Source organism: Molothrus aeneus, chromosome 3 (assembly GCF_037042795.1).
Source record: "Molothrus aeneus isolate 106 chromosome 3, BPBGC_Maene_1.0, whole genome shotgun sequence".
NCBI lineage: Eukaryota > Metazoa > Chordata > Aves > Passeriformes > Icteridae > Molothrus > Molothrus aeneus.
The window spans coordinates 43,330,337-43,342,136 of record NC_089648.1 but is presented as its reverse complement, the minus strand read 5'-3'; the positions used below and the strand labels follow the sequence as shown (position 1 = coordinate 43,342,136).

Genomic DNA, 11,800 nt, shown 5'->3' with positions numbered 1-11,800 from the left:
CTTTGCTTGCACATACAAAGAAAACATTAGTGCTTGTAAATGAAACTGTCAACATGTGTAACAGCAATGCATATTATGAAATCACAGATGTTTGTTCCTATGACAACCACACTGAAAAATTAAATATATAAGCCAGACTCTTCATGACCCCAGCAACCTGTAAACTGTGATTATCCCTCTCCCCAGCAAGAGCTTGTCCTCAGCCCTTGCCTAAAATGTTATAACATTGTGGCAAATTTCTTTAAAAGAAAGAGGCTTAGTAGACACTCATAGCTTTGTAATATGCTGTTCGGTTTTGGTTGCAATTGTAACACTACTTCTTCTGCAGATCTTTCCTGAAACTGATTTCACACAGAAATCCTATATTAGGATTTTTATGGTTGGGTTTTTTTGGACATGTTTATACCACTAACAAAGTGGCATTCATAGATTTAAATCTACACTAAAATATAAAATAAGATTGAAAATACCCTAGAATTTAGAAAACTGTGTCAAGCTACATTCAGCTCCGCTGTCTTAGATAATACTTACATATAAAAGGAATAATTTTTTTACTGCTTCTTAAAATGATCCATTATATATTTTTACAGCCAATTCCTTATCCTTCTAATCTGGCAGTAAAAAGCTAAACCACAACTGCCTTCTGGTACAAGTATTTCAGTGGTGAAGAAATAAAGTACCCCCTAACTAACATAAAGTGTTCTGAACTGAAAACTCAGTGAACACTATGACTTAAAAATATGATTGTTTACTTCCAACTTTTAAGGTTCTTTATGTAGCCCAAGTGTGTGACAGTGCTTGATTCTTCCAAGGTTTTAGGGTTTTTCTAAATACTCGTGATGGAAACTTTTTTCCAGAATCAAAGGTACAAAATGTAAACAGATACAATGAATTCACCTTAATCTGCTGAACAGAAACAGTTTCTTTGTGAGAAGCACAAGCCACTTGTGATAAAGTATGGAGTACTGATACTGAGAGCAAACTATGGCAATGTAAACATTAACATTAGCTGCTCTGCTAATTTCTTCTCAAGTATCTAGCTAATGTATTGCTCCACTGGTGCTGAAAGTAGGACTAGGTTCTCATTTAGTCGTGTGTTCCCAAATTATAGCTGTACTGCCCATACTCCAGAGAGGAAAGAAAGGAGCACTTACATCATCTCTCTGGAACCAGACTAACTACTGCCTACTTCATTTTATGGTCTCTGTAATTCCTAGACAGCATCCTTTTGAGACATTTTCAGCAATGCAAAAATCTGTAACACACTGGCCCCTTAAGGACCAATGTAATGGAAAATTTCAACTATTTGAATTAATTTGTAAGTAAGTAACAAAAGTCAGTTTAAAAACTTTTACGTCCTCTAACATAGGTACCCTAGACTTAAAGCTTGTCTCCACACTCCAGTAAAGGGGTATTCTCCAAATGAAAGGGTGTAAGAAGAACCTGAGTTAGCATCTGAATAGAAAATAAAATCCTAATTTCAGCAACGCTGCACATTAAACCAGTGCAACCCTCAAGTTTTTCACAGAAATATGACTTTTTGCAATTCTGGAAATAAACATTTAACAGATAAACATTTAACTGTTGGGAGCAAGGGATTGGTTCTGAGCTGCCCCAACAGTGGGGCAGGGGGTCCTGTGGCCCTGCCCAACTCACCTCTGTAGCACTGGCCCTAGCCCACTGGGTTATACTGGAATGCCCTGGGATATAGTGGGCCAAACTGGTTTGTACAGGTCTGGACTGGGTTGGACAGATTGGACCAGGCTTAGACTGGGCTTATAGGGAGATATGCTGGGACATGCTTGGTTTGTTCAGCCTAGAGAAGAGGAGAGTGAGGGGAGACCTCATGGTGGTCTTCAGCATCCTCACAAAGGGAAGCAGAGGGGCAGACACCGATCTCTTCACTCTCACTGCCAGCGAAAGGACTCAAGGAAATGGCCTGAGGCTGAGTCAGGGGAGGTTTAGGTTGGATATCAGGACAAGATTCCTCACCCAGAGGGTGCTTGGGCACTGGAACAGGCTCCCCAGGGAAGTGGTCACAGCACCAAGCCTGAGAGAGTTCCGGAAGTGCTTGGACAACACTCTCGGGCATGTGGCGCTACTCTTGGGAATGGTGCTGTGTAGCGCTGGGAGCTAGACTTGATGATCCTCGTGGATCCCTTCCAACTCAGGGGATTCTGTGGTACTGGGCTAAACTAGTTGATACTGGCCTGGACTGGGTTATACTGGGATGGACGGCGATAAACTGGCCTGAACTCAGTTTAGGCTGGGGTGAACAGGGAAATACTGGGACCTACTGGGCCCGAATAGCTCATGCGGGTCCGGCCGGGCCGCACGGGTCCGCTCCACCACCGCCCCTCCTCGCGCGGCCCTCCCGCCGCCGCGCGCACGCGCCCAGCCGGCCCCTCGCGCGCCGCCGCCGCCACCACCACTTGTTTTGGAGGCGCGCGTGGTCCTCTCCGATTGGGCACCGCCGCCCCGCCCCGCCCCGGCCCGGCCCGGCCCGGGGACCGCCAGGGGAACTACATCTCCCGGCGTGCCGCGCGCCGGCGGCCCGGGAGCGGCGGGCACTGGAGCGGGGTGGTGGCGGCGGTGGCGGTGCCGCGGCTTCGCGAGAGGATCCCGGCGCGCGCGGCGGTGCCGCGGGCAGGTCGCGGTGAGCGCGGCGCCCCCGCCCGACAGGTCCTGCCGCCCGCAGGAGCGGCCGCGCCGGGAGGAGACGCTGCCGCCGCCGACCCGCGGCGCGTCCCTCTCCTTCCTGTGCCGGCGGCGGCGGGGCGAGGGCTGCCCCCTCCTCCGTCAGTCGCGGCGGCGGCGGCAGCAGCAGCAGCAGCAGCAGCAGCATGAGCGGCGGCAGTGGCGGGCGGAACGCGGCGGCGACGGCACGGCCGGCGGCGCGGCTGCTGGCGGTGCTCGGCTGCGTGCTGACAGCGGAGGCCCAGGTAGGAACCAGCGGGACAGTGCGGCGGAGTGGCACGGCAGGGAGCGTGGCCGGGCAGGGATGCCCGCCGGCTGTGGGCAGGGCTGCGGAGCCCTCCCGGAGCGGCAGCAGGACAGAGGCGGGAGGCGAGGTCACTTCGGGGAGCCATAGGGGAGAGGGCAGCTTTGGGCCGTGTCATGGGTCGGCTCCCCGCGGAGAAGTCGGGGAATGTCTTATTCGAGTCTGCAGCCCACGTCCTTCCCCTTCCACACCCTGCGGCTGGCACTTGCCGGGATCCAGCCCGGGGCCGGTGCCGCCGGGAGAAGTTGGTTGGCCTGGGAACCAAAGGTAGCATCAGTCAGTGGGATATGTCGGGGAGCTCCGGATTGGATCATGCCCGTGGCTTCAGGCAGAAACTTCGGTGCCTTGATAAAGTCTGTGAGAAGCCATATGTTCCAATGGTGATGCCAGTGCCCGGGCTTGGCTTGTGCTTAGGTCGTGTCTGTTTGCCCACATTACCGACAAGGATGAGAACACCTAGTCGTCCCTTCTGTAAGCTGCGTTCCCAGGTTTAGGAGGACATGTGTCTGTATTTTGGAGCTTGCTGTTCATCTGCTGTGTGACCGTGACTGATATGATCGCTGGTGCCAAGTAGGAGAGGCTTTCAGCTGGGCCAGAGATGTTGGAGAGAGTTTATTGAGGAATACACCGTCCACATGGAGCAAAGCTTGTCCTCTGGATTATTATTTTTCTTATATTTTCTAAATTTCTGTGTTGCATAATATGCTGTAGTGTAAGTGGCTACCCAAGGTGGTGATGACAGTAGCATAGATAGCTTTTATTGCAGCTTGTTGGAAGTTGAGGTTTTCTCTGATTGACATTATTTCAGTAACTATATTTTAGCATAACTAAATGCTAATTGAAATGGGGTTCTTAGAGAAGCACCTAATAAAGTGGCATGGGGTTTTTTGTGATGCTTGGCAGAGAAATTGGTTGTTGCTGTTTCATGCAATTGTTAGCGTATTGAGTTCAGAGTTTGGCTTGTGCAGGGAACGGTAAGCTAACCAATAGTTCCTGGAGTCATGTTACCTGAGGCTGTTCTCTCATTCCGCAGCCATGGCAAAGTGAAATGTCTGAGGAACAAAACAAGGTGTCCCAGGTGGTCTTCTAAGTGTCGAAGCAATTAAAGTACAACAACCTGATAACACTAATAAGGTTGTTTATATGAATAGATTGCTTATTATTATATGCATTTATTCAGCTTTTTTTCCTTAATATTAAAGTGGTGACTGTGTTTTTCTTTCTAGATTTTATAAGGAGAAGTTGATGCAGGTTGGACATTGACCTTCTGAAAGGCTGATTTATCTTGGAGAAGATAAGTTAAAAGTTTCACTTCTCCAGTAGAGCTCTGATACCTGTTCAAGAACTAAACTAGGTTTGACAACAATGGAAGTACTTTGATAAGCATATTGGAAAGGTAGAAAAAATAGCAGCTGCACCATTTCAGATGACTTCTTGAACACAAATGATAGTAGGCTAATGCTTTTAGAGTTTATTTAGAGCTCAAAGTAATTAACAGATGAAAAGAAACCATGATAGTTGTCCACCGTAATAAAATTTAGAGTACTTAGAATTTGACTTTATATTTGTAGACTAAGTTAACTAGTGTAGTTCAATTAAAAAAAGGCAAAGTACCAATTGTGTGAATAACAAAGTAGGTCTTGCAATATGTAGTTTTAACTGTGTAGTACACTGTTCTTATTTTGGTATTTCCAATTTGAAAAAGCAAATTAATTGGAAGATCCAGATGCTGACAAAATTGAAACTATTACCTGCATGTTCTTGGAGTGTTGCACCGTGAGTGAGAGCACTGAAGCCTGCACTTAGACTAATTAAAAAAACCTCTGACTGGGGTACTTGAAGCCAGTGTTGCTGTTGCATCACTGTGCTGTGAACTGACTCCACTGCTGTGCAGTATTAGTGTTTCATGCATGCTGTTAAAGTATTTTATAATTTGTGGTTTGGTACAGATACAGCTTAGTTTAATTTTAGAGCATCCTTTCCAAGGAAACATTGATTTTGCCATTTTATGTACACAGGGAGCTAACTGTTCCAGTTCTGAAAGAGCTGTGAGAAAAAAAAATGGAAAAGTTAGTTTGCTTGCTCTACTACTCTGAATTAATTTTTCTCTTCATAATTTCCTAGATCAGTTCTAGTTTTTGAGGATTCATTTCTGAAACTTCATTGATCTCTGTACTGCATTTTCAAAGTTGTTCTTAGAATTGAGTTAGTTAAATAAAATGGCTGCAGCTTTTTATTCTTCCATGAGGATTAGACACTGAATGTAACTATTGCATTTACCTGGGACATTTTTCCCCTGGAAAAGCATTTCCATTTTGCATAGATGGTAAAATTATTTTTGTAAGCAGTGGATAGTCTTACAGGCTGGTCATCAAAATAGTTTCCTACTCTTTATCTTCTCAGTCCAAAAAAACTTCCGTGTATTATCCTATTTATACAGTTCAGTAATATTTGAGTAAAATGTTCAGAGTTATCTCTTTGCCTTTTTATATTATAATGAAATATTGGGCTGTTTGCTTTGTGGTATAGTGTTACCTGTAAGGGCTGCACCTTTACAGATTTCTGCCTGTGTGTGATCAATAAGAAAATTTCAAGTTTTAAATGAAATTATTATAGACTAAAGTGCATGGGGGTTTTCTCTCTGTAAGCATCATTAATAACAAGCTTTTTCTTCTGACTTTGAAGTTGGCGTTGTGTGGACTGTGAAAAACCTGTAATTACACATTGGCTCTTTGACAGTTGTTTGCCCAGGTTTGATTAACAAGGCAAGCATAACAGCAGGAAAAAAAAATTGTTTAAAGTATCTTTCCTTAAATTAGCTTTACTTCATTGCCATATCTGCTCTACAGAATTGTGACAGCCTATTTAGTGCCTCAGGAAAAGTAGGATCTACATAAGGTGAATTTTCCACTTAAGTGCTTTATTGCCGTATCCTCACCTCTTTATTTGCACAGAGAGTTGGGGGAAATCCATTTTCCAGGCCTCCTTTATGCTTTATAAAGGAGCATAAGCCTACAATTTGTTTTCTAGTGGCTCTTTTACATCAAGCTTGGTTATATAAGGGTATCTGTTCTGTAAAGTACAGGAGTGATTTATCATGCATAAAACAGATTAGATGATTTAATAATCTCATCTGTGTGAAATCCGTGGAAGAAAAAAAAGGCATAAAATATTTTTTGTCTCCTTTTCCACATAACATTTCAATAGTTAGAAGTTCTTCTAATCCCATGTAAGATATAAGATGTGTGGGCATTTCTATTTTAAATAATTTCTAGGCCATAATGGATGTCAATGAAGAACAGAAGCAGTAAGCACCAGTGTTTGGTTCCATTTCCTTTTAAACATGTCTGAAGCCTTCAGACATGTTTGTAGTAGTTTAAGAAGCTATGCCTAAGAGAGTTAGTTTAGATTTATTGAAATTTATTATACAACTGTGCATAGAATCAGACTTTCAGTATTTCCACCTTTCAATAAGACCACCAGGCTCTCAGCAAGTGTTTCCATAGCCTAGTCGGGGATGTTAGTTGGAGCTGCCCTCTCTGCTACATGCACAGTCCTGCCTTCCCTTTCTGTGCTGGCAGTAGAACTTCTGCACTTGCAGCGTGTGCTGATTTTCCTAGAGGTGGTCCTAACCTAGTGCAGTGGCAGTACAGCCTGCTGTCCGGGCAAAAGAAGAGGGATGAGGCCTGGAAAAGTCATAGTCAGTTTCATGATAGATTCACAACATTGAAATATAGATCCCTGTGCCTGGTTTTCCTTGTATTTATTTGTTGAATTTATTTGTGAAATTGCAAACTTCTTGGGTGCAGAAGAACCTACAGTCCTTTTCCCCATGCCTCTAAGGAAACTAGATGGAGTGTTTTCACACTTTGAGAAGAAATATGAAAATAAGATGACAGTGTGTGATTGTAGGGTTTTTTTAGGCAATTTGACTTGTGAGCATTTGGTAGGAGAACAGTTGATATGGAACTTTGCTAATATACCATGTATTTGTAATTTGGAAATTCTTGTTGCTCATTCTTCAAAAAGTTCTATATGCTGAAAGTGTCAACAAATTTCAGGGGTGAAATTAATCTTGCTAACATTGATTTAGCAATGCATTTGGAGGTGGGCTTAAGCTCAAAGTGCTACAGTTGTACTTTATGAGGTGTGTTACAGAGTATTTTGTGATGAGAAATATTTGCTATGGAACTGCATTTCACTAGTATTTTTTTCAATTACCATCTTTTTCTCTTTAAAAGTTTTTTCTGCAGCTAGTATTCTATTTCTATATTAAAATAAATGTTTATGTATTTTTCAATAGCTCACAGGAGTCCTAGATGATTGTTTATGTGACATAGAAAGCATCGATGACTTCAATACTTTCAAGATCTTTCCCAAAATACAGAAACTGCAAGAACGTGATTACTTCAGATATTACAAGGTACACTTAGAATGGTATTTTTCTGATAATTTAAATAAAATGCAGAAAATATAGGAAGGATTGCATATCAAACACTTAGAATGGTATTTTTCAGAATAATTTAAATAAAATGCAGAAAATATAGGAAGGATTGCATATCAAATCAACTTGCCAGTGTTAAGCTGCCTATTAGAAGCCCACAGCTTTTTAATTTGGTTGAAGCAGGTTTTTAGTCCCTGACAGTTATGTTGGTAGTAAGTCTTGTTTGCTATGTTCATCCTGGAGTCAGTGACAGTAAATTATGACTGCTTTCATTCAATTGATAAGTGGTAATTTTAAAGATAGGGTCTTTGCAAAAGGCACTGGAAAAGGATCATATTTTAGCAATTTTTATGACAGCATGAAGTGCTTATCTTCTAAGAAATGTGTGTAATTTGAAATGGAAATATTGGCATGATTTACTTTTCTAAAAATTTACTGTCTTATTTCTGATTTTAGTGTTTGTTATTCTTTTGAAAAATAGGTAAAACTGTTCCTTTTTCAAGTAGTGTGTAATGTCACTTCTTATTACTTGAAGCATTTTTTTGTCTGTGTTACTATCTGAGGTGCAAATGAAGATTTGAAGCCTGATACTTCTGTTTTCAGATAGGCTTAACCTGAAAGTGAAGTTGCATTTTGACTGAGCTAATCGGGTGGCTGCCTGCCACTGGAAAAGGGAGTTCACACTCCTCTAGGGCAGCTACTTTTACCTCTCAGTTAGAAGAATGCATCTCTTTAACCTGGTAGATATTTACTTAGGGTGTTTCCATTTGTCATTTGGTAGGGGGTTTTGTTGGTAAAGTTTTGTTGATTTTGTTGGGGTTTTTTTGTTGGTTTTGGTTTTTTTTTTCTCCTCAGGATGTAAGAAGCCATCTAGCCGATCTGGAGTCAGGCAAATACTAAACTCAGGCAAGATGGCCTTATGAGTGAGCAGAAGGAGAAGAAAGCACTAGACTTTAACTTTTCTACTTTGAGCAAGCAGTGTAATGTACATTCAACTGCACCTCGAATCTCCTTCTACATGATACAGTTCTAAATTCACTTTTCAGGAGAAACAGGATATGTGCAACTTCAGTACTAATATATCACGTAGTAGTGGTAATGAGATTCTCCAGAGGTAACAGAAAGATAGAAAACAAAGTATATGAAGATGAGGAGCAACAGGTATATGAGACTTCATAACACAGTAACTTCATCTTGCAAATTTAGAGCTAATGTTCATTTCAACAGCAGTTCTGCAGATCATACTCTAAAGGTGTGTTGCAGTCCTGCCTCATCTTTTATACTGATCTTCGTAATAGATGAGCAGTTCCAAGGGCCTGTGTGCAGCCCACCCAGCGCCACACTTCACTTAGTACTTCCAGTGGTGGCAGGGAAGAATTTGTGTTGAACAAACAAACTGAATAAGTCAGTCAGAACATTCTTCACCCTTTGCTGTTTCAATAAGCAACAGCTCATTTGATATCCCTGTGCAGAATGATGGAAGTGCTTTTAAGTACATAAATGGATGTGGAAATTGTGAAGGTAGGTGTTGTGGTTTAGGAATGGTACTCCCCACCAAACCACGCACCACTCACTCTCTTCCCGTTTTCTTCTCCCTCTCCATGATGGAGGTGAGAATTGGAGGCACAAAAGGTAAAGATCATGGGTTGAGATAAGAACAGTTTTCTGGAAACAGCAGTGAGATAAGAAAATGAACAGTAATAGCAACAGTACTAATGACAGAGGGCATAAGAAAAGAAGTGATTCACACAGAGGTGAAAACAATAATAGACAATATCAGACGACTCCTTCTGCCACATTTTCTCCACTGGAAAGAACCCCTTCTCCCTGGAAGAAAGTAGTTTTCCCTGCCCCTGGCAATGATGTATAGTGGTATAGAATAACTCAAACCTTAATACTGAATGGATGAGGTAGTTTTTATTTAAAGGCCAGAAAAAACTTCATGAAGTCTTGCAGAAATTGTGCTAGGTGGTTTCTAAATAGTAGAACACTTCCCAGTGAAAGAAATAAACATTTGTGTCTCTAATTTTATACATCAAAACACACCAACTGTGGAAGCCTCACGATCAAGAATGTTTTTTAATTTGTGAAAGGACTGAATAATACTCTGAGTGATAATAATGAAATCCAATGCCTCATACCCAGAAGATGATTGGATGTTCTATGTAGACAGTACATGATTGGTTTGATAAAAGTGCAAGTGCTATACAACCTCAGTTTGTGTGTACTGGTTTTCAGTGCTCTTCAGTCATTCTTGGACTAGTACATCTTGATTCCCATGTGTTCTTTCTGAATTAATCTGCAGTTTAGGCAGCAGATTATTTTTTTATTATATTTACAGCATTCCTCTGTGCAAAAACAGTGACTGCCTAGTTACTTCCTCAGTGTGTAAGCATTTTTTATTGTGAGAGTTTGCTTTGAAGAAGGCTGTAATTTAACTATTTTAGCTGATCTTTTTTGATAGAAATTGGTGGGAGGTGAAAGTTTTATATGGTGGGCCTTATTGTGAAGGTGATGTAGAATGTAAAACTATTTCTTGCTTTATTTGAGAAGATATGAGTGAACAAGTACAAAAAATATTTTTGCATTATTTTTTTCTGGGAATGGTGTTTGTGTGTTGAGTAGAGGAAATGGGGGGAGGCAACCTAAAATCTCTGCTTTTATTGTATCTGAGCTGCAAGGTTTGAGCTGTAATGAGAAGATATTTGTCATCACTTCTAAGAAGTCGTACCATCTGCTAAATGTCTTGTCGGGGTTTTTTTGACTGAGGAATATCTTTAACATTTAAAAATAATAATCTGTTTTTAGTTTGATTTTGAAATCCAAAATCTTATTTAAATTAGTAAATTTCACTTTCACTTATTTAAATTAGTAAATTTCAATTTAACAACGAGAGATTTAATTTCTGCTTTAATATATTGTGTTTGTGTTAATTCACTGGAGACCATTATCATTAACAGTTTTACTGCACAAAGCTTCATCTTGTAGTTAGAGAGACTAATTAAAAGAATTTAAAGGATTTCCTGATACTGAGAGCTTTTTTTCTACAGTTGCCTTATGTCAGTGTGGATTGTAAACTTCTGGTTTTGTATGTTTAGGTCAACCTGAAGAGACCATGCCCATTTTGGGCTGATGATGGCCATTGTTCAATCAAAGATTGTCATGTAGAGCCTTGTCCTGAGGTACGGATTGAATAATATATAATAGAAAAAGGGGTTTTGGCTAAAAATTTGCTAATTTGCAGTGGCTAGTACTATAGTACTAGCTAATGATACAAGCACTACTAGAAATACTTTTTAGTGAGAACTTAAATTTAAGTAAAAGTGACCAATTTCTTTTCTATTCCAAAAGTATAAATACAACCAAAATATTTTAAGGTCTTAGTCATTTTATGGAGAAAGCAGATAGCTTCAAGAGTAAATATCTTCTAAGCTCTAGCACTGTTTTGCTTATAGCATGTTGATAAGGTAAAGGAGCAAGTTAATTTTTCAAAAAACAAGTTTGCTTTGACCTCTATAGGAATGATACCTAATTTGTAGATTTTAATCAAGTATTTCTATGAGCAGTGTAAAAGCTGTGATTTATTTTTTGTTTCTAGAGCAAAATACCTGTTGGAATTAAGGCTGGGAGCTCTAATAAAGTAAGTACTCCTTAATTTTTAAAGTTCTTTCTGATTTTTTTTAAATCTTAAGTTTAGAACATCTATGTGACTTTTTCGTATAAACCTTCAGTGTTCTTACACTGATGAAGTAGTTAACTGATCATTTCCTGTATGTGACTTAACCTTTCTGCCTTTATGTATAGCAGTGTTTCTGACATAGCTGGTACTGTTGTATCATTTTGAGTCTGTCATTGCTGGAGAGCTGCTGCAGACTGAATCAATGAATGACAAGGGACAGCAGTGCATGGCCACCAAATGCCTGATGCAGAATTGTTGCTTCATTTCTGAGTACAGGTCACCTTTTAAAAAGCTACAGGCTAAGATGCACAGAGGCAGTAGCAGCGCAATCTTTTTTAACAATCATAAGTAATCACAACATCTAATATTAAAAGAACCCAAGTGATTGCATGGAGTTCTGCTATGCCTTATTTTCAAGAGGTCATTAGTCCAGAGATTATTTGGTCATTAGTCTAAAGACAGTTTAGGCCAAAGTGGCCAGTGCAAACTTAAGCAGTCAGTCTGTGCTGTTGGCTTTTGCTTGCATCTCTCCAAGCCATCCTTTCTAGATCACCAAGTGATCTTAGCAAAGCTAAAAAGTTAAGAGGCTATATATGCATAGGAAAAGAGGTCAGAGCAGAAGAATTACCCACAAATCTGAAACAGGGTGCCCAAGAATGAGGATTTTAGCAGTTGA

General features: G+C 40.7%; 1 protein-coding gene across 1 annotated transcript in view; it reads left to right on the top strand.

The window, feature by feature from the left end:
- The first annotated feature begins 2,812 nt into the window (after positions 1-2,812).
- ERO1B (endoplasmic reticulum oxidoreductase 1 beta) overlaps positions 2,813-11,800 on the top strand; it is a 29,121-nt gene continuing 20,133 nt past the window's right edge. The window contains exons 1-4 of the mRNA XM_066546791.1: positions 2,813-2,942; positions 7,305-7,424; positions 10,544-10,627; positions 11,044-11,085. Of these exons, the coding sequence (XP_066402888.1) occupies positions 2,844-2,942; positions 7,305-7,424; positions 10,544-10,627; positions 11,044-11,085 (345 nt within the window). The 5' untranslated portion in view covers positions 2,813-2,843. The remainder of the gene's footprint in view (positions 2,943-7,304; positions 7,425-10,543; positions 10,628-11,043; positions 11,086-11,800) is intronic.